Below are 23794 nucleotides of genomic sequence, written 5' to 3'. Positions count from 1 at the left end.
GTATTTTATATAGACAGTGCGTAATTTCTGTAATTTTGTAAAGCTATTCTTGTACCAAGCACTGACAGGTACAGCAGAAACATATTGTGGAAAAGCAGTTGTTTCAACAAAGCATATTGATAAGCCGCCGTCTTAATGATGTTTTACAGGACATACTGATACCTATTAATCAGTTGGACATTGGGTCCAGTGACGTCACATACTGTCACTTCTCAAATAATAGCAGACGTCAAAACTATTCCATGTAACCCACTTTGTGTAATTTACTCTATTAGTGTGAAGGTTTTCAGCACCTTTACTGCCTTATCATTTGTTTTGAAAGTAAAGTAACTCATTCCAAGCAACCACGGAGCAAAGTAACGATAACCTTCAAATGACCCATGGAAAACGGATTCTCTGATAAGGGTCTAATTTAATATTAAAGTCTGAGATAATGAGCTCAAGCTATCAATCATCAGAGGCATAATGGCATATCTCCCCACCTTGAACAAACTGGCAAGGATCATAAAACATTATTTTTATCTTAACAAGAACAAACTTTAACAAGAAGGTTGGTCCCTAAGGTAATGAGGTGACACGGTGGCACAGTGGTTAGCACTGCTGCCTCACAGCGCCAGGAACCTGGGATCGATTCCTGGCTTGTTTCTCTGTCTGTGTGCAGTTTGCACTTTCTCCCTGTATCTGCATGAGTTTCCTCCCACAGTCCGAAAGACGTGCTGGTTAGGTGCATTGGCCATGCTAAATTCTCCCTCAGTGTACCCGAACAGGCGCTGGGGTGTGGCGACTAGGAGATTTTCACAGTAACTTCATTTTAGTGTGAATGTATGGCTACTCGTGACTAATAAGTAATTTTTTAAACTTTTAATTGATACCTTAGAGGGCCAGTCAGGGGACAATGGAAAATTACATCAATAGATGACCATCTATCATCTAGGGTGGCACAATGGTTAGCACTGCTGCCTCACAGCGCCAGGGACCTGGGTTCGATTCCGGCCTTTGGTGACTGTGCGGAGTTTGCATGTTCTCTCTGTGTCTGTGTGGGTTTCCTCCGGGTGCTCCGGTTTCCTCCCACAGTCCACAGATGTGCGGGTTAGGTGGATTGGCCGTATTAAATTGCTCCTTATTATCCCGAGATGTGTAGGTTAGGGGGATTAGTGGGGTAAATACATAGGGTTACGGGGATAGGGCCTACATAGGATGCACTGTCGGAGATTCTATGATTCTATCTCCTCGGGAAACCAATCAGAAACTGATTGAAACTCGACCAATCACAGGCTGATCACACAGTCCTTAAGTCAAATAGGAAATAGCTTTTCCTCATTTAGGGGCCAATCAGAATGCAATATCATTGATCTCACTGTGGGTTGTGGCTTGGAAAAAGTGTAATGAGCAGCAACTGGCCACAGGGAGAGAGCAGAGACTGAGTACCAACCTGTGCCCAAGGCTGAACCTGAAAGCAAAGTAAAGTAGATTACAGAAAGCGGGTCATATGGAATATAAGTGAGAATAGTTTTGACGTCTGCTATTATTTGAGAAATGACAGTATGCGATGTCACCGAACCAGATGTCCAACTGATTAATAGGTATCAGTATGTCCTGTAAAACATCATTAAGACGGCGGCTTATCAATATGCTTTGTTGAAACAACTGCTTTTCCACAATATATTTCTGCTGTACCTGTCAGTGCTTGGTATAAGAACAGCTTTACAAAATTACAGAAATTACACACCGTCTATATAAAATACATAGAAAAATCAATGCTTGAAATTGACGGGTGTACTAAAAATAACTTTAACCTGGTGTTGTTAAAACTCTTACTGTACTAAAAATAACACAGTCGGCACGGTGGCATAGGCAATGCTGCCTCACAATGCCCCGGGTTCAATTCCCGCTTGGGCCACTGTTTGTGCGGAGTCTGCCCATTCTCCCCGTGTCTGTCCTGTTTCTGATAAGTATTAATCTACAACTTATTAAAAAATTCCTGAATTACTTCACCAAACTGTTTCCTGTTACAAATATGGTTAAAGTCTCAAATGAACACAATCAGAATTTAAGTTCAAATGGTACCTGGAACTTACAGAAGCTACGTACACGAGCTGTGAGCCAGAGAGTATTTTGATGGACCCAGCATAAAGAAGGTGCCAGGTCAGAAAGGGTTACCAGGTGCTTTCTTTCAATAGCCAGGGAGGTTATGCTGGAACTGTATAAAACATTAGTTAGGCCTCAGCTGGAGTACAGTGTGCAGTTCTGGTCACCACACCATACGAAAGATGTGACAGCTCCAGAGAGGGTGCAGAGGAGATTTGTCTGGACCAGGGAACATTATCTGGATTATACTGAGGTTCTTCAGAACAAGAGGAGACTGAGGGGAGATTTAATTGAGGTGTATAAAATAGTGAGGGGTCGAGACAGTTCCGAAGAAGAGTCATATTGGATTTGAAACATTAACTTTGTTTTTCTCTCCACGGATGCTGCCAGACCTGCTGAGTATTTCCAGCATTTTCAGATTTTATTTCAGATCTCCAGCATCTGCAGCATTTTGCTTTCCTTACATTAGGGATCTAGATAGAGCGGATTGGAAGGGCCCCTTTTTAGTGACAGAGTTCAATAACGAACCAATATATTTTTGAAATAGTCAGCAGAAACATCATCTCTGATGAAAGAACATCCAGACTCGAAACATTGGCTCTATTCTCTGTCCACAGATGCTGTCAGACTTGTTGAGATTTTCCAATATTTTCTGTTTTTGTTTCCGATTCCAGCATCCGCAGTATTTTGCTTCTATTTTAAGATTAGAGGGGAGTTGGAGAGAAATATTTGGAGATTAGCTTCTGGAACACTCTGTCTGAAAGCGTGGAAGAGGAAAAAACCCTACTCTACAAAAGCCCTTGGATTTGCATTTGAAGTGTTGTAACCTCAGAGCTACAGACCAAAGCTGGAAAATGGAATTAGGCCAGGTAGCGCCGTGTCACCTGGTGCAGAAGCAATGGGCCAAATGGCTTCCTTTATGTTGCAAACATTGATGATTCTATGGGATATGGGTGTCACTGGCAAGGTCCAACCCTCATCACTCTTGAGAAAACAACAGTGGGCTTCCTTCCTCAACCACTGATATCTGAGCGATCAATGGGCTCCCACAGAACTGTTAAAGTCAGGATTCTCCGAATCTTGACCCAGCCACAACGAAGGATCAGCCGACACACGTTACAAGTCAGGGTGGCGCATGTGACTTGGAAAAGAACCTTCAGGTGGTGGTGTCCCCATGTGTCTGCTGCCCTTGTTTGTCAGAGTGGTACATCTCTTGGCTTGGGAGATGCTGTGATTCTGGGTGACAGCAGTTTGACATGAAGGTTATGTGTGATAAGATCGTGTCTCACAACACAATAGCACATCTCCTGAGGGAGGCTGGAGGTGGGGGGGGGGGGGCGTCCTTAAACCTGAATTAAAAGATTCAACACATTTGATTCAGACTGTGCAGAAGTGAAAAAGTTCACGTTGCTAAAACTACACCACATCTAGACACAGCACAAGGTCCTACCCTGCCAAATGTGGGGCCATTTCAGCCCACTGTGTCTGTGCAGGGTCTTTTTCAACCTAAACCAATGAGGAGGCAAAGGTATGGTTGTATTGTCAGTGAACTAGTAATCCAGAGATCCAGGGTAGTGTTCTGGCGTACGAATCCCACAAAATTTGAATTCAATAAAAAAGTCTGGAAGTCCAATGATGACCGTGAAACCAATGTTGATTGTCGTAAAAATGCATCTGGTTCACTAATGTCCTTTAGGGAAGGAAATCTGCCCATCCTTACTCGGTCAGGCCTCCACGTGACTCTAATCCTACAGCAACATGATTGACTCTTAAATGGCCTGGCAAGCCACTCAGTTCAAAGACAATTAGGGATGTGCGATAAATGCTGGCCCAGCCAGTGATCCCACACCCCATCAAAGCCACACCTAGTCCCACTTTCCGGAGTTTTCCACGACACCTGGAGTCTTTCTCCACTTCAGGTGTTCACACCTTTAAAATTGCAACGATCTCAGCCTCAAGTACTCCCAGTAGCCAAGCATCCCTTGAATAATGCTGACTAGAATTGCTGGGCCTGTTCTCCCTCGAACGAAGACAGTTAAGGGAGGTTTAATAGAGATGTTCTAAAGGTTTTGATGAGGGTACATAGAGAGAAACTGTTTCCACTGGTAGTCAGTAATTATAGGATGCTGATTTATGCTAATTGGCAAAAGAATCAGGGGATGAGATGATGATTTTGTTTTACTGTAATGCATCAGCAGAAACAGTGGTAGAAGCAGATTCAATATTAACTTTCAAAAGCCTACTGGATAAATGTTTGGAAGAGGAAAACAATTTCTGGGCTAGGAAGAAAGAGTAGACAGTGGGACGAATGGGATTCATTCCAAGGGCCATCACCAGCATGATGGGCCAAATGCACTCCTTCCCAACTGCTGAATGATTCTATAAAGAAATGTCCTCTAACCTCCTCTCAAATCAGATTGTGACATTTTTACACAGAGGTTCCCTCCACTGCCTTCACTCATCACCCCATTCAGTCCATCAGAAGCTTCCTTTGTTTTTGAGTTACCTCTTCACCTTCTCCAGGTAGAAATAGGTCTCGGAATCTCAAATCTCCCCTCATCACATTGGTACCAAATCTTGATGAGTCTTCACTACACCCTCTCCCTCAACATTAATATGCCCGGTGATTTGCCCCACATTCTGCAGGAGCAGCCCACTGGTTTGAGCTTTGTGATCGAACAAATTCCAAAGATCTGACACAAACCCTCCTTCAATCAAAGGCCAAAGGGACACTTTTGAGGCGATTGTCCTGGTTGCTACTTTCACCCCCTTCGAGTCTGGTTTGGCCTTCACAAGGGTCCGTGGATGGTTTAAAAAAGTTTGCAATTCTCCAACACCTTTCAGCCCCTCAGAACACCCTAAGGCTCTTGCAACCAATGACATATTTTTGGGAATGTCATCGTTGCAATGTCTGAAAGCCAGCCAACATGCGTACAACAAATTCCTACAAAGAACAATGCCTTGATGGTCAGCTGTAGGTGCTGGTTGACAATTAACCAGACAATTTTGCACTGCTTGAACATTCTGCTGTAGTTTGTACACGTCTCTGTGTTTTCAGTAGTCTAGAGCCTCCGTACACTCAAAGCATTCCTTACTTTAATACAAGTTTAGTGTACTGTGATAAAATTAACATGGAACCAGGGGCGGCACCTAGAGAAATATTTTGGAATCATCTTATCTCGATACTTATCATCCAGGCCAGGCTTGGAGTGGGTGTGCCATATGTGACATATTGTGGTTTCAACAAAGCACATTGATAAGCCGCCGTCTTAATGATGTTTTACAGGACATACTGATACCTATTAATCAGTTAGACATCTGGTCCGGTGACATCGCAGACTGTCATTTCTCAAATAATAGCAGACGTCAAAACTATTCTCACTTATATTCCATATGACCCGCTTTTTGTAATCTACTTTACTTCTTTGCTTTCAGGTTCAGCCTTGGGCACAGGTTGGTACTCGGAGTGGTCAAGGACAAAGCAGAATCAGAGGAATTTATGCAACAGGCCAGGAATCTCTGGACTCGCCGGCAGCTGGGATTCTCCAGTGAATGAAGTCTTGGCTGAGTGCCAAATTCTCCATTCCTGCTGGCAGTGGGGAATGAACGGCCAGAGAATTCCAGCCAACACTAAGCGTGTGCTGGACCTTTGAGTGAGTTATCCAATTGGTTCCACCAAACCCTTCCCAGCCCCACAACCCTGCTACATTTCACTTGCACCCTTGCCATTTTTGTTCCTTTTCAGGTATTTAGCCAATTTCCTTCTGAAAGTTAATACTGAATTAGCTTCTAGCGCCCTTTCAGGTAGGGAGGGCATCTCTGATCACAACAACTTGCCGTGCCATCCATAGTACATCAATGGCCAACTAGCCATATCCATTACCAATCAAATATTCAAATCCTAGCCTCTCGTTGTGTAAAACAAAGTTTTCTTTATGTCCTCTCTGGCACCAACCACCATAAATCTGTACCCACTTGCTGTCAACTCTTTAATTGTGATGTGGAGGTGCCGGTGTTGGACTGGGGTAGGCACAGTAAGTAGTCTCACAACACCAGGTTAAAGTGCAACAGGTTTATTTGGTAGCACAAGCTTTTGGAGTGCTGCTCCTTCATCAGGCGAGTCCTGATGAAGGAGCAGCGCTCCGAAAGCTTGTGCTACCAAATAAACCTGTTGCACTTTAACCTGGTGTTGTGAGACTACTTACTGAACTCTTTAATTGTGACAGTGGAGGGCACAGGGCGAGTCCTACATGTGACATGGAAGCTTATACTGCAAAGACCTTCCTCTGCAAGCTTGCTATTAGCAGCGCCTGGGAGGTCCACCCTCCATTTCCGGAGGCTTCTGAACAATCCAGGAGGTTTTTGTCAAGGGTTGGAAATTCAGGAAAGGGTGAACATGTAAAAAGTTTAAACATGAACAGACTTGGAGTTTGCAGCTGATTGCTGGGGGTGCTATTTGGCAGCACATGTGGCCAGGCTAGCTATCTCCTGACGCAATGCTACCCCTCCCCGCCAGGTACAATAACACCATTATCAGTTGGTATGTGTGGGGAAAAGCTGGTTTTGGTTAATCAAATAGTTTGGCCAGTTCCATTTGCCAATGAATACAGTGTAATATTGTTATAGTGTGAATTCAGTACTCAGGAAGTAGAGAACTTTTATCTTTAAAAGTACATCAAACATAGAGTATAGAATAATTAAGTATACAGTCTAGGCAAACTTTGCAATTGCTTCCAGCTGCTTTGACTAGTGTTAGGGGAAAATCAAGAAATTCCAGCTATTGAAGAATTCCGGTTGGTAGAATGAATAGAAAGCGTACTGCACCATACATTGTCCTGTATTTACTTGTTGGTGATGATTCAGCTTGTATGTAGCATATCATTTAGACTTTGATGTGGTACTGCTGCATTGTTCCTGCAGCTGAGAGGTTAATGTCGTCGACTTGTTCAGGAAGACAAACCCAGCAGTCCAGTGAGAGTCAGCAACACCGGCCAGGGATGTGGCAGGAAGAGTAGGTGTTCCAAATCCGCCCTCCTGCAGAGCGGCAGCACAGTTGCATAGTGGTTAGCACTGCTGCCTCACAGCACCAGGGACCCCGGGTTCGATTCCCAGCTTGGGTCACAGTCTGTGTGAAGTCTGCATGTTCTCCCCGTGTTTACATGGGTTTCCTCTGGGTGCTCCCGTTTCCTCCCACAGTCTGAAAGGCACGCTGGTTAGGTGCATTGGCCGTGCTAAATTCTCCCTCAGTGTACCCGCCGGAGTGTGGCGGCTAGGGGATTTTCACAGTAACTTTATTGCGGTGTCAATGTAAGCCTACTTGTGACAGTAATAAATAAAAAATGCTGCACACCCCAATTTCACGTCGGAATATCAGTTTCGGACGATAACTCATTAGTCTCAGGCAAAACCTGTCAGAAACAGCCAGACCCTTACTGCAACAACCACTGGCATTTGAGCAGTGCAGTGAAACTTCCACGAGGAGTTTCACGCAAGCATTAACTAAAAATGCACCTGTCTGTCCATTTCACCGTCTGTTCATGTCCTGGAACTGGTACTACGGGCGGGATTTTCCAGCCATGCCGCCCTGAAACTGGAAAATCCCGCCCGAGGTCAGTGCCTTGAAACTGGAAATAGGGGGCATGGCCTCAAAATAAGGGGAAGCAGATTTAGAACTGTGTTGAGGAGGAACTTCTTCACACACAGGATTGTGAATCTGTGGAATTCCCTGCCCAGTGAAGCAGTTGAGGCTACCTCATTGAATGTTTTCAAGGCAAGGATAGATACATTTTTGAACAATAAAAGAATTAAGGGTTATGGTGAGCGGGCGGATAAGTGGAGCTGAATCCATGAAAAGATCAGCCATGATCTTATTGAATGGCGGTGCAGGCTCGAGGGGCCAGATGGCCTACTCCTGTTCCTAGTTCTTATGTTATGATCTTTTCCATGGTCCGCCCCTCGCCCGCTTCGATTCCCATGGCGGGCAGAAGGGGAAAATCCACCCCAATGAGTTTCAAGTCATTTTCATATTTTGAAATCCTGTCCCATCGATCCATGTCCGGGCTATCTGGGCATTCTCGAGAGCAGTGCTCCGCATGCTGGTCTGGAGATATCACTGTGTCCCCACCCATCTTGTAAAACCGCCTCTTTAATCCAATTGACATCAATCCTATTGACAAATCCACCATTTGGCATTTTATCAACACTTTTTCCAAATTTATCCAAACGCCAAAAACACATTCAAGTTAGTCAAACATGATTTGGCTTTAACATATGGTTGACATGTATTTATTTAAAAAGAGTGCTCCCTGATATCACCCCAGAAGAGCCTAGCTCTGATCTTATGGTTAATAATCAAGGTTTGTATTTTTTTTTCATGCTTTACTCCATTCTTAAAGTTACACAGCCAGTGATCAGAGTGGACCGGGCAAACCTGAATCCATTCCTTGCTTTCTCCAAAAACCAAATTCAAAATCCAACTGAATCCAATTCAAGATCCCCACGAGGGAGACAAACAAGATCCAAGCTGACAAGATGAAGCCTTGTCCACCCTCCCCCCGATCGGGCGACATGGTAGCACAGTGGTGAGCACGGCTGCCTCACAGCTCCAGGGACCCAGGTTCAATTCCCGGCTTGGGTCATTGTCTGTGTGAGTTTGCACAATCTCCCCGCGTCTGCTCCGGTTTCCTCCCACAGTCCAAAGATGTGCGGGTTAGGTTGATTGGCCATGCTAAATTACCCCTTAAGTGTCAGGGGGATTGGTAGGGTAAATATATGGGGTTACGGGGATAGGACCTGGTTGGGATTGTTGTCGGTGGGCCTCCTTCTGCACTGTTGGGTTTCTATGACTCCATCTTGGGATTGATCTGACACAGGAAAATAAAGAGTTCATTGAACCCCCCCACCCCACCCCCCCCCCCCAACCCTGCCGCAAGAAACACACACAATTATCGGAACCTGAAATAGCAAACAGAATATTTACTGTAAAACAGAGGCAGTGCGTATAATCATTCTTGCTTTGGGTTTGCTCTTGTCAATTAGAGTCTAACTAACCATTTCATTGAAGGCCCCATAAGAAACTGACTTGGTGAATTAGCATTTGCATGAAAAGGAGAACTCGCACTTAAATAGCTCCTGACACAACATCAGCTGGTCCAAAGTGCTTCACAAAGTACATCTCGAGGTGTAGTCACCACTGTAATGTAGGAAATGAGTCAATCAATTGTGCATTGGCAAGTTCCCATAAACAGCGAGGTGATAACAAGTCTGATAATCGGGTATTCAGCAATATTGGCTCCGGGATAATTGCTGGGATACTGGAGAGACCTACCTTGGAATGTTGCAATGCTTTCTGTGTTCTCCCAAGAGAGGTTAGATTTGGTTCAACAACTCAACCAAAAGATAGCATTCCCTCCACACGAATCAATTCCAGCCTCCCGGACTACCTGGATCCACTACAGTTTGCCTATCGCCGCAACAGCTCCACAGCAGACGCCATCTCCCTGGCCCTGCACTCAACCCTGGGACACCTAGATAACAAGGATGCCTGTGTCAGACTCCTATTTACTGACTACAGCTCAGCCTTCAACACCATTATTCCCATGAAACTCATCTCCAAACTCCGTGGCCTGGGCCTCGGCACCTCCCTCTGTGACTGGATCCTGAACTTCCCAACTCACAGACCACAATCAGTAAGGATAGGCAACAAAACCTCCTCCATGATCATCCTCAACACCAGTGCCCCACAAGGCTGTGTTCTCAGCCCCCTACCATACTCCTTATACACCTATGATTGTGTGGCCAAATTCTCCTCCAACTCGGTTTTCAAGTTTGCTGACGACACCACCATAGTGGGTCGGATCTCCAGCAATGATGAGATGGAGTACAGAAATGAGATAGAGAATCTGTTGAACTGGTGCGGCAACAATAATCTCTCCCTCACTGTTAAAAAAACGAAGGAGATTGTTATCGACTTCAGGAAGTGTAAAGGAGAACATGCTTCTGACTACATCGTGATGTGGAGATGCCGGCGTTGGACTGGGGTAAACACAGTAAGAAGTTTAACAACACCAGGTTAAAGTCCAACAGGTTTATTTGGTAGCAAAAGCCACACGTGTGGCTTTTGCTACCAAATAAACCTGTTGGACTTTAACCTGGTGTTGTTAAACTTCTTACTCTGACTACATCAACAGGGGCGAAGAAGAAAAGGTCGAGAACATCAAGATTTTAGATGTCTAGATTACCTGTCCTGGTTCCCCCCATGCCGACACTAGGGTTAAATAGCACAGTGGTTAGTATTGCTGCTTCACAGCTCCAGGGACCTGGGTTCAGTTCCCGGCTTGGGTCACTGTCTGTGTGGAGTTTGCACATTCTCCTCGTGTCTGCGTGGGTTTCCTCCGGGTGCTCCGGTTTCCTCCCACAGTTCAAAGATGTGCGGGTTAGGTTGATTGGCCATGCTAAAAATTGCCCTTAGTGTCCTGAGATGCGTAGGTTAGAGGGATTAGTGGGTAAATGTGTGGGGATATGGGGGTAGGGCCTGGGTGGGATTGTGGTCGGTGCAGACTCGATGGGCCAAATGGCCTCTTTCTGTACTGTAGGGTTTCTATGATTCTAAAGCCCACCAATGCCTCTACTTTGTCAGAAGACTAAGGAAATTTGGCATGTCAGCTATGACTTTCACCGACTTTTACAGATGCACCATAGAAGGCCTTCTTTCTGGTTGTATCACAGCTTGGTATGGCTCCTGCTCTGCCCAAGACCGCAAGAAACTACAAAAGGTTGTGAATGTAGCCCAATCCATCACGCAAACCAGCCTCCCATCCATTGACTCTGTCTACACTTCCCGCTGCCTCGGCAAAGCAGCCAGCATAATTAAGGACCCCGCGCACCCCTTCTTCTGTCTGGAAAAAGATACAAAAGTCTGAGGTCATGTACCAACCAACTCAAGGACAGCTTCTTCCCTGCTGCTGTCAGACCTTTGAATGGACCGACCTCACATTAAGTTGATCTTTCTCTACACCCTAGCTATGACTGTAACACTACATTCTGCACTCTCGCGTTTCCTTCTCTATGAACGGTATGCTTTTGTCTGTATAGCGCGCAAGAAACAATACTTTTCACTGTATCCCAATACATGTGACAATAACAAATCAAATCTCATTCAACTTCCAGTTCGCTTCAGGTGTGATGAAGGGTCATCTAGGCTCGAAATATTGGCTCTATTCTCTGCCCACAGGTGCTGTCAGACCTGCTGAGATTTTCCAGCATTTTCTGTTTTTGTTTCAGATTCCAGCATCTGCGGTATGTTGCTTTTAAATCAAACCAAAGTTGGATTTTGTAGTCAAACTCTCTGGTCACTGTATTCTACCCAATGTGAAATTAAAGAGAAGGGAAAGCTATCTGGCACTATTGATCTTTTATCTGGACATGTTCACCTACTCATACTGAGACAGCCAGTACATGGACAAGCAAATTAGGGCCACAGGGTGAGGGATAAGGTCCAAGGAAAGCCAGTGCCATCATATAGACACACATTCTCTCCTTAGTTTATATATTTCCATTATAAGTTCCTACACCCACATTGATTATGAAACTGGTTATATGAACTTTTTCTCACTGTAACTTCACCGGGGGAGGGTGGGAAGAAGCTAGCTCATTGCCAAAACATCTCTGCATCCCAGATTAACTCCCAAAGTGCAAATAATTACAGTCCACCTTCAATCTATTTGAAAAGTCACAATGATGTCAATCAGACGACTCCCTCAAACAGCATTGTCAGAGGGTATAGTAATCTGCCTCCAGGAAGTCTACAAATACGCTTCTTTAAGATGATCGAAACATGTAGTTACACATGACAGTACTGAGTCATCTCTCTCTGGGGGGAGTGAAAAGACAGGATTCAAAGGTTAAATTCTATTTCCTTCTGCAATCATTGACCAAGGGCACTTGTTTTTAAAAGCAGCGAGCAATTGATATGAAAACAGCACTTAGCCTCAGCTCTCACACTTAGAGAGCTGACAACAATTTCAATAAATAATGCACAGTCATAACAGCCATTTTCTGTGAGAAGAGAAGGATTTCAGATCATCTGCTTCACTCTTTCCCCCATTCTTACCTTCTGCTCTCCCTTTTCCCCCCTCACTCCTTCCTCCCCTCCAGCTCTCTCCTGAGAAACCCCTCTCTTTCCTTCCTTTCCCCCTGTCCCCATCACCCTCTCCCCATCCTTCTCCCTCCCTCTTTCTCTGCCCCCTCTCCCCTCCCTGCCCCCTCTCCCCTGCCCCCTCTGTCTCACCTGTGTGGGCCAGGGTGCCTTTGCCCTGGCTCCATTGCCAGTGTTGGGGGATCCTCCAGGAGCTCAGGCTGTTGCTCAGGTTGTTGAGCCAGAGGCAGAGCAGCACACAGGAGAGCAGCAGCATCAGCAGCAGCAACTTCCACCGCATTTCCCCCCGATCATCCGCCCGGCCCGGGGAGGCTGCGAGACTCAGACTGTCAGCGAGAGAGAGAGACCAGAACACACCGTCACATTCAGCACCCCCACGGGGCTCCGCTCCGCTCTCTCCCCCGGGCTGGGCTCCGCTCCGCTCCGTCCCCCGGGCTGGGCTCCCCTGTCCCCGGGCTCCGCTCTCCCCCGGGTTGGGCTCCTCTATCCCCGGGATGGGCTCCTCTGTCTCCCCCGGGTTGGGCTCTGTCTCCACAATCGCAGCTCCAGCCTCCCAGCGAGGCGGAACCTCCAGCAGCCTGCTTGTTCCTGCCTCTCTCTAATCTCTCCTCCCCTGCTCACACTCCTCCCACTTACACTGTCTGTCACTCTCTCTCTACAACACTCACTCCCCCAGTTACTCTCTACAACACTCACTCTCTCCCCCAGTCTCTCTCTCTACAACACTCACTCTCTCCCCCAGTCTCTCTCTCTCTACAACACTCACTCTCTCCCCCAGTCTCTCTCTCTCTACAACACTCACTCTCTCCCCCAGTCTCTCTCTCTACAACACTCACTCTCTCCCCCAGTCTCTCTCTCTACAACACTCACTCTCTCTCCCCCAGTCTCTCTCTGGACAACACTCACTCTCTCCCCCAATTACTCTCTCTACAACACTCACTCTCTCCCCCACTCACTCTCTCTACAACACTCTCCCCCAATCTCTCTCTCTACAACACTCACTCTCTCCCCCAGCTACTCTCTCTACAACATTCACTCTCCCCCCAGTCTCTCTCTCTACAACACTCACTCTCTCCCCCAGTCACTCACTCTCTCCCCCAGTCACTCTCTCTACAACACTCACTCTCTCCCCCAGTCACTCTCTCTACAACACTCTCCCCCAGTCTCTCTCTACAACACTCTCCCCCAGTCTCTCTCTACAACACTCACTCTCTCCCCCAGTTACTCTCTCTACAACACTCACTCTCTCCCCCAGTCTCTCTCTCTACAACACTCTCCCCCAGTCTCTCTCTACAACACTCACTCTCTCCCCCAGTTACTCTCTCTACAACACTCTCCCCCAGTCTCTCTCTACAACACTCACTCTCTCCCCCAGTCACTCTCTCGACAACACTCACTCTCTCCCCCAGTCTCTCTCTCTACAACACTCACTCTCTCCCCCAGTCTCTCTCTCTACAACACTCACTCTCTTCCCCAGTCTCTCTCTCTACAACACTCACTCTCTCTCCCCCAGTTACTCTCTCTCCAACACTCACTCTCTCTCCCCCAGTCTCTCTCTCTACAACACTCACTCTCTCTCCCAGTCACTCTCTCTACAACACTCACTCTCTCCCCCAGTCACTCACTCTCTCCCCCAGTTACTCTCTCTACAACATTCATTCTCTCCCCCAGTCTCTCTCTCTACAACACTCACTCTCTCTCCCAGTCACTCTCTCTACAACACTCACTCTCTCCCCCAGTCACTCACTCTCTCCCCCAGTTACTCTCTCTACAACATTCACTCTCTCCCCCAGTCTCTCTCTCTACAACACTCACTCTCTCTCCCAGTCACTCTCTCTACAACACTCACTCTCTCCCCCAGTCACGCTCTCTACAACACTCACTCTCTCCCCCAGTCACTCACTCTCTCCCCCAGTCACTCACTCTCTCCCCCAGTCACTCACTCTCTCCCCCAGTCACTCTCTCTACAACACTCACTCTCTCCCCCAGTCACTCTCTCTACAACACTCACTCTCTCCCCCAGTCACTCTCTCCACAACACTCACTCTCTCCCCCAGTTACTCTCTCTGCAACACTCACTCTCTCCCCCAGTCACTCTCTCTACAACACTCACTCTCTCCCCCAGTTACTCTCTCTACAACACGCACTCTCTCCCCAGTTACACACACTCTCTCCAAACACCGACAATGCCCCAATGGGGCAACACAAATAGCTTCCTGGGGGCAAAGTTCACACATGCCCAGACAATCCTGGAGAAAGTATATCCCCAACCACATGTGAAAACACTCATCATATCAATAGGGATTAACAACAGGAGTCAAAAGGGCCCAACAACAACAAAACAGCGACAAACACTCCTAAGAACGGCCCAGTTAAAATTCCCCAATGTCTGTATTTTACCGATAGCCTTGAACTACAGTAGGGACATTCCTAAAGAGGAGGAAGCAACCATACTAGAGATAATAAATTCATAAATACGCAGGACCACATACCAACACTCAGCAACAAACTCTGTAGGGTGGGATGGGATAACATACACTGGACAGAAGCCACAGCCCAACACATGATCTTAAAATGGTTGAAGGCTTTAAACCAATGTGCACAGAAGCCCAAGGAGAGGAACATGCAACCAGGGATAACAGATCCCCTCAGCGGGGCAAGACAGTCAGAAACCTGAGCACTAGCTTCCAGCTGACAGAAACACAAAGAAGGACCTTAAAGAAGGGTCTTTCCTTTGTACCCACAGCAAACCTGAAACCCAGCCAAATGGAGCGAGATCTGAACGACTAAAACAGAAAAATAAAACTAGTTGACTACTTTGAAGGGGGAAAGTTGGACAGACTCCCATTCAGATCAAAATCCACATGGAAACCCTCCCCAAGGACACGATCAGCATGGAGACACGAGAATTCATTGTAGCAACAATTTTTGCAGCAACAAGCTTTTGAAAAGCATCAAGTTAGATAAATCGCCGGGACTGGATGGGATGTACCCCAGGTTACTGTGGGAGGCGAGGGAAGAGATTGCTGAGCCTCTGGTGATGATCTTTGCATCATCAATGGAGACGGGAGAGGTTCCGGAGGATTGGAGGATTGCGGATGTGGTTCCGTTATTCAAGAAAGGGAGAACAGATAGCCCAGGAAATTATAGACCAGTGAGCCTAACCTCAGTGGTTGGTAAATTGATGGAGAAGATCCTGAGAGGCAGGATTTATGAACATCTGGAGAGGAATAGTATGATCAGAAATAGCCAGCACGCCTTTGATCAAGGCAGATCATGCCTTACGAGCCTAATTGAATTTTTTGAAGATGTAGCTAGACAAATAGATGAGGGAAGAGCGGTAGATGTAGTTTATATGGATTTCAGCAAGGCGTTTGATAAGGTGCCCCATGCAAGGCTTATTGAGAAAGTGAAGGGGCATGGGATACAAGGGGACATTGCTTTGTGGATTCAGAACTGGCTTGCCCACAGAAGGCAAAGAGTGTTTGTAGATGGGTCTTTTTCAGCATGGAGGTCGGTCACCAGTGGAGTGCTCCAGGGATCTGTTCTGGGACCCTTGCTCTTTGTGATTTTTATAAATGACCTGGATGAGGAAGTGGAAGGATGGGTTGGCAAGTTTGCTGATGACACAAAGGTTGGTGGTGTTATGGATAGTGTAGAGGGATGTCAGCAGTTGCAACGAGACATAGATAGGATGCAAGACTGGGCGAAGAAGTGGCAGATGGACTTCAACCCAGATAAGTGTGTGGTGGTTCATTTTGGCAGGTCGAATAGGGTGAAAGAATATAATATTAAGGGTAAGACGCTTGGCAGTGTGGAAGATCAGAAGGATCTTGGAGTCCGGGTTCATAGGACGCTCAAAGCAACGTCGCAGGTAGAGGCTGTGGTTAAGAAGGCGTATGGAATACTGGCCTTCATCAATAAAGGAATTGAGTTTAGAAATCAGGAGATAATGCTGCAGCTGTATAGGACCCTGGTCAGACCCCACCTGGAGTACTGGACAGGGAGAGGGAGACAGGGAGAAGTTGACAGGGAGGGAGAGAGAGACAGGGAGAGGGAGACAGGGAGTGGGAGGGAGAGGGAGACAGGGAGGGAGAGACAGGGAGGGAGACAGGGAGAGGGAGACAGGGAGAGGGAGACAGGGAGAAGTTGAGAGGGAGACAGGGAGAGGGAGACAGGGAGAGGGAGAAAGGATGTGGAAGCCATAGAAAGGGTGCAAAGGAGATTTACAAGGATGTTGCCTGGATTAGGTGGAATGCCTTATGAGGATAGGTTGAGGGAGCTAGGTCTTTTCTCCTTGGAGAGGCGAAGGATGAGAGGTAACCTGATAGAGGTGTATAAGATGTTGAGAGGTATTGATAGAGTGAATTCTCAGAGGCTTTTACCCAGGGCTGAAATGGTTGCCACAAGAGGTCACAGGTTTAAGGTGCTGGGGAGTAGGTACAGAGGAGATGTTAGGGGTAAGTTTTTCACTCAGAGGGTGGTGGGTGCGTGGAATCGGCTGCCAGTAGTGGTGGTGGAGGCAGATTCGATAGGGTCTTTTAAGAGACTTTTGGATAAGTTCATGGAAGTTAGTAAGATAGAGGGTTATAGGTAAGCCTAGTAAGTAGGGATATGTTTGGCGCAACTTGTGGGCCGAAGGGCCTGTTTGTGCTGTAGCTTTTCTATATTCTATGTTCTAACAAGGGTGAAAACAGCAAGGATCCCACAATTGAAAAATTAACCAAATCTCACTAAAACAGAAGGGCAGGCCAAAAGGGGACACAGGGAGAACAGGACATAATACTAAAACTTGCGGACAAAGGTAGCAACATTGTCATCATGGACAGATAACAATATCTACTGGAGGCAACTCCACAATAGGGAACACTATGAACAACTAGACAGGCCTATCTATCCAGAAACCAGGGAAATCATAAGGAACATCCTAAATCAAGTATTAGCAGACAAATACATCAACAAAAGACAAAGGAAATATCTAGCAGGCCAGCACCCATGCTCCAGGGTCTTCTAAATACTCCCTGTGGTGGACCTCAGTTGTGCCTTTGTCCTATATGGACCACCGTTGTGTGTGCTTGTCATACCTGGACACATCCCCTTCCAGTTTGGGTCCTCCCCTCAGCACCTAGTATAAAGGTGGCTGTCTCCTCCCCCTTGTTCAGTCCAGGTCGGTTATTTGTTGGGATCTGCTCCTGATTCTGTTGTGAATAAAAGCCTACACTTATATTGGCATATCGGTAGTCTTTCGCCTTATTGATAGCGCATCACTCCCAAAAATACACCACCACCCAGACACATGGACAGTACCCGCAGGCAGACCCATAGCAATGGGCTGTGGCAGTGAGTCTTATAATATAGCAGAATATATTGACTACTTCCTGAATCCAATACCAAGGAAACACCCAAGCTACATCAAAGACACCTATAACTTTGTACAAATAGTAAACTCTCTGACAATGTAGTCAAACAGCCTCTTGTTCATGATGGACGTTGTGAGCCTATACACAAAGATAGAGACAGATCGGGGAATTGGGGCAGTAAGAAAAGCTTTCAGAAGGTTCCCCCAGGGAGGCAGACCCGATGAGGCAATAATTTGATTACTGCATCTGGGACTGACTAGGAATGGTTTTGAATTCAATAACAAGTACTACCTACAGGTCAAGGGGACAGTCATGGGTAAAAGGTTTGCACCAGCATGTACAAACATCTACATGGCAGCATGGGCGAACAGTGCATTTAAGAAATCATCCAAAACACCCTTACGTTACTGCAGATACCTGGATGATATCTGGGGAGTATGGACACACATCGAGGCAGAAATGGAGGACTTCACCAACACACTAAACAACCACCACCCGTCAATTAAAATCAAAATGAAAGTACATAAGGACCAATTAGACTTCCAGTATTTAAATCACCACAGGATAATGCAAACACCTGCAAATTGGCCACTAAAGTATTCTTCAAGCTCACAGATACACATGCACTCCTACATACACACAACAACCACCCACGACATACAATTAGAGGCTTAGTAAAATCACAACTATCCCGCTTCTACCGCAAATGCAGCAAACAAACAGACTTTGAAAAGGCAACAACAACCCTTTTTCAAGCACTCAAATGAAGAGGGTGCACCAAGAGGTTCCTGAGACACCACAAATCAAACTTCCTAGGATCAAAAGGAGAAGCAGCACAGAGAAAGGAAGGGAGATCCATCATACCACTAATCATCACATACAGCCCACAGGGTAGAGAAATAAGTAAAATAGTGAAAAACAACTTTGAAAACTTAAAAAAGAACAGCAGAATCTTAGAGAACTACAACATTATAACAGCCTACAAATGACACAAAAATCTGAAGGACATGCTAGTCAGAAGCCGGATAAAACGACCCAAAGGGGGGGTGTGGTGAACCATCGTTGGTTCACCACTGGGGGTTGTTACTATGTTACTGTTGGGCTAGGGTGTTGTTACTGTGGGGGTTGTACAATGTTGTTGGGTTAGGGTGTTTACCTGTTATAAGAGTTATCATGGCACATTCCAGTGGGGTCCCGCCTCCGGTGGCGAGGTATAAGACCCCCTGCTCCGGCAGGACCCCTTCAGTCTGAACTGGTGTATTCGTGTTAGTAGTTCCATTGTTACTCTATTAAAGCCTTCAATACCGAAGCCTTGGTTCCATGTGCTTATTGACGCGCATCAATTTAATAAAGTAAACAGAAAACTCACAACTGTGCAACAAGAAGAAAAAAAAAAAAACAGAGAGTATGGAACAGATTCTAAAACCGGATCGTCTGACACTGGACCCACGTGCGGTCGGTGCAGCTAACACATTCGACCATTGGTGGAAGTGCTTTGAGGACTACCTGGCAGCCTCGGTAGCTATCACTACAGACAGTGATAAACTCCAGGTCCTCCACGCAAGGGTAAGCGACACGATTTACCTAGCCATTCGTGCAGCTCCCACTTACCTGGGTGCCGTCGAGCTCCTAAAAAAAAGATACACTATGCCACCCAACGAGATACATGCTCATTACCTCCTCGCTACACGACGTCGGCAGTCGGGCGAAACCATGGAGGACTATGCCAATGAGCTCCTGCAGCTTGCCAGGGGTTGCGATTGTAAGGACGTATCAGCCGAACAGTATATGTACGACCTCGCCCGAGACGCGTTCGTAGCAGGGGTAGGGTCCTCGTACATCAGGCTTAAATTGCTGGAAAAGGGGAAACTCAACTTGACCCAAGCAATGGAGATGGCCGTGAGGTTGGAGGCGGCGTCGAAGAGCTTGGCGCTGTACCCCGAGGACCACGTGCAGTCAACGTGGTTGGAGCAAGCTCAGCTCCCTCCTCGCCCCGCTAACCCGCGCTCCCAGATCGATTCGACGACTGCGGCAGCTCCAGGTGGCCAGCGATGCTATTTTTGTGGTGGGGCCAAGCATCCACGGCAACAGTGTCCGGCAAGAACGGCAATCTGCAGCCAGTGCGGTAAAAAAGGCCACTACGGCAAAGTCTGCAGGTCCAAACCTAAAAACGGCAGTGCAGCTTGTAACCCTCCAGAACGGAGACAATCTCCTTCGGCGTCGCAGTACCCACGAGGTCCGACCACGTGCGATCCCAGGACGGCGCCATCGTGGCTGACAGAGGAGGAGGAAGACCACCAGGAGTCGCTGTGCTTGGCGCCCTCGCCCACGTGCGATTCATGGGGGCGGCCATCATGGTCCACGACGACTAGGAGCGACCAGCAGGGGTCCTCAGCATCCACATCGGCAGCATGCAGTGACGCCCAGGGGCCAACGGTGGCGTCGATCTCCCTGGATCAGACCAGGCACTACAGACTGGAACATTCTGTGATGGATATAAAGGTTAATGGTAGAACTGTGAATTGTCTGTTTGACAGTGGAAGCACCGAAAGTTTCATACACCCTGAAACTGCTAAAAGGTGTGGACTCCGGGTTCTCCCTGCCAAACAGACAATTTCCATGGCATCACGGTCCCGGTCTGTACCGATCCAAGGACGATGTATGGTAACTCTTGAGGTACAGGGCACAATTTACGAGCAATACAGGCTCCTTGTGTTACCTCACCTTTGCGCGCCAATTCTCCTCGGACTAAACTTTATGGTCCACATGAAGAGTGTGATCCTACAGTACGGTGGGCCACTCCCTTCACTGGCAGTAGGGAATCAGCCGCAGCCTCCAAATTGCCCAAAGCGCCCCGCATGCAATCTATCCACCCTGAAAATCACTACACCATCCCTTTTTAAAAATCTGGTACCTGGCTGCAAGCCCATCGCTACTAAAAGTAGGCGTTACAGCGCTGAGGACCGGATCTTTATTAGATCTGAGGTTCAGCGGCTCCTCAAGGAAGGGATCATACAGGCCAGTGCTAGTCCGTGGAGAGCGCAGGTCGTGGTAGTCAAAAGCGGGAGCAAACCTCGGATGGTCATCGACTATAGTCAGACCATTAATCGTTATACGCAGCTGGATGTGTATCCTCTCCCGCGCATTTCTGATATGGTCAATCAGATTGCGCAGTACCGAGTGTTTTCTACCATAGACCTTAAGTCCGCCTACCATCAACTCCCCATCCGCCCAGAGGACCGACAATATACGGCTTTTGAGGCGGATGGTCGTCTATACCAATTCCTCAGGGTTCCATTTGGTGTCACCAATGGGGTCTCGGTCTTCCAGCGTGCTATGGACCAAATGGTGGACCAGAACGGGTTGCGGGCTACCTTCCCGTACCTGGATAACGTCACCATCTGCGGCCATGACCAGCAGGACCACGACACGAATCTCCAACACTTTCTGCGCACTGCATCTCGCCTGAATCTGACCTATAACAGGGAGAAGTGCGTATTCCGTACGCGTAGGTTAGCCATCCTCGGATACGTGGTGGAAAACGGGGTCATTGGCCCTGATCCAGACCGTATGCGCCCACTCACTGAACTTCCCTTGCCCGCTAGCACGAAAGCACTGAGGAGATGCCTCGGGTTCTTTTCGTATTATGCACAGTGGGTCCCCAACTACGCGGACAAAGCTCGTCCGCTCATTAAGTCCACGACCTTCCCACTTACGCCGGAGGCCCAATTGGCCTTCAAGGTTTTGAAGAGCGACATCTCGAAAGCCACGATGCACGCGGTGGATGAATCCATTCCTTTCCAGGTGGAGAGTGATGCATCTGACTTCGCCCTAGCCGCCACACTAAACCAGGCAGGCAGGCCCGTCACGTTCTTTTCCCGCACCCTTCAAGGCCCAGAAATTCGGCACTCAGCAGTGGAGAAGGAGGCTCAGGCCATTGTGGAGGCAGTCAGACACTGACGCCATTACCTGGCAGGGAAGCGGTTCACCCTGATCACGGATCAACGATCCGTGGCGTTTATGTTCAGTAACACGCAGAGGGGCAAGATCAAGAACGATAAGATCTTGCGGTGGAGAATTGAGCTCTCCACCTATAATTACGATATTATGTATCGTCCAGGGAAGCTCAATGAGCCCTCGGATGCCCTCTCGCGCGGAACATGCGCCATCATGCAGGAGGACCGCTTGAAGGCTCTCCACAATGATCTGTGTCATCCTGGAGTCACCAGACTCTACCACTTCGTCAAAGCCCGCAACCTGCCTTACTCGGTGGAGGATGTCAGGTCAGTGACTAGAAGCTGTCGGATTTGCGCAGAATGCAAACCACACTTTTATCGACCAGACCGGGCACAATTGGTCAAGGCCACTCGCCCTTTTGAGAGGCTGAGTGTGGATTTTAAAGGCCCCCTTCCCTCAACGGACCGGAATGTCTATTTCCTCAACATAATAGACGAGTATTCCCGGTTTCCATTTGTTGTCCCCTGTGCGGACACGTCGACTGCCACCGTCATCAAGGTTTTCAGTGAACTTTTTACCCTGTTCGGGTACCCCTGCTACATTCATAGCGACAGGGGCTCGTCGTTCATGAGCAACGACTTGAGGCAATTCCTGCTCTCATTCGGGATTGCCTCTAGTAGAACCACGAGCTACAACCCTAGGGGTAACGGACAGGTGGAAAGGGAGAATGCTACAGTCTGGAAGGCTGTCCTACTGGCACTGAAATCCAGGGGCCTTCCAGTCTCCCGTTGGCAGGAGGTCCTTCCAAATGCGCTCCATTCTATCCGCTCCCTCCTGTGTACGGCAACCAATGCTACTCCCCACGAGAGGATGTTCTCATTCCCTCGGAAGTCGTCCTCGGGAACCTCATTGCCAGCCTGGTTGACGTACCCAGGACCCGTCCTTCTGCGGCGACATGTGAGGGCTCGCAAGTCCGACCCCTTGGTCGAACCGGTCCAACTCCTCCACGCCAACCCGCAGTATGCCTATGTGGCATATCCTGACGGGCGAGAGGACACTGTCTCCATTAGAGACCTGGCGCCCGCAGGGGACGTAGCAACTCCTGTCGCTCCTATTCCCCCAGTCACGAATCCACTACTCCTCATTACTTCCCCAGACGTGGCGTGGTCAGCACCGGGACCAGTGCATAACACTTTTACTCCCATGTACAACTTGCCTGAGACTCGGAGATCGGCGCCACCATCATCACCACCACCACTACCACCAAACGTTCCAGGATCCCCTGCACCATCGCCTCACCAGGGCCAGCCGGCCCGGGAGTCCTTGAGGGCACAGCCAGACGTTGCTTTGGAAAGAGCGCCACCACAAGCACCTGCTCCGGTTTCGCAACCGGTGTTGAGGAGATCGCAGCGTCGGTGCGGTCCTCCAGACCGTCTGGACTTGTGAATCCTGTGATTTGTCTGTTTATATGACCTGTTTTTCGTGCACCCCGCCACCTTTTGTTCTTAAAGGAGGGGTGAATGTGGTGAACCATCGTTGGTTCACCACTGGGGGTTGTTACTATGTTACTGTTGGGCTAGGGTGTTGTTACTGTGGGGGTTGTACAATGTTGTTGGGTTAGGGTGTTTACCTGTTATAAGAGTTATCATGGCACATTCCAGTGGGGTCCCGCCTCCGGTGGCGAGGTATAAGACCCCCTGCTCCGGCAGGACCCCTTCAGTCTGAACTGGTGTATTCGTGTTAGTAGTTCCATTGTTACTCTATTAAAGCCTTCAATACCGAAGCCTTGGTTCCATGTGCTTATTGTCGCGCATCAGGGGGAAATGTAGAAACAGAAACTGCAAGACCTATGAACACCTGGTATCACCAGAGGAAATAAGGAACCACCACACCAACACCAGTGTAGCACTAAAGTCAAAAATCAAATGCAACCAACGCAATGTTGTATATGCCATCCAATGTAAAACATGCAAAATAATATACACAGGGGAAACGGGCAACACACGAAGGGAAAGACTCTCCAGACACCTCAGTGGAATTCGGACAGAGAAGGAAAACAAGGCCATTAACAGACATTTCATGCAACATGGCATGGAAGCCTTAACTATTACAGGACTAGACACAAATGTTCATTGGACCACAGCAGGAAGAAAATGAGCAGAGAAGGGATGGATCTATAGAATGAAAACCTTATTCCCTAAGGGCTGAAACCTAAGACACGGAAGCATTCAAA

General features: G+C 47.7%; 1 protein-coding gene and 1 long non-coding RNA gene across 3 annotated transcripts in view; one reads left to right on the top strand and one right to left on the bottom strand.

Annotated features, from left to right (window-relative positions):
* Window positions 1-12847, bottom strand: part of LOC144479659 (beta-1,4-galactosyltransferase 2-like) — a 56824-nt gene extending 43977 nt beyond the window's left edge. The window contains exon 1 of one of the 2 annotated variants that reach the window (XM_078198657.1): window positions 12377-12847. In XM_078198657.1, the coding sequence (XP_078054783.1) occupies window positions 12377-12524 (148 nt within the window). In that variant the 5' untranslated portion in view covers window positions 12525-12847. The remainder of the gene's footprint in view (window positions 1-12376) is intronic. The other variant, XM_078198656.1, reaches the window with a different exon arrangement.
* Window positions 1-23794, top strand: part of LOC144479665 (uncharacterized) — an 87719-nt gene that overhangs the window by 51044 nt on the left and 12881 nt on the right. Inside the window, exon 2 of the long non-coding RNA XR_013495553.1 lies at window positions 5524-5741. This is a non-coding gene — a long non-coding RNA (uncharacterized LOC144479665). The remainder of the gene's footprint in view (window positions 1-5523; window positions 5742-23794) is intronic.

This window comes from Mustelus asterias, chromosome 26, assembly GCF_964213995.1.
Source record: "Mustelus asterias chromosome 26, sMusAst1.hap1.1, whole genome shotgun sequence".
NCBI lineage: Eukaryota > Metazoa > Chordata > Chondrichthyes > Carcharhiniformes > Triakidae > Mustelus > Mustelus asterias.
Note: the sequence above shows the minus strand (reverse complement) of the source record. Positions and strands in the feature narration are given on the sequence as shown.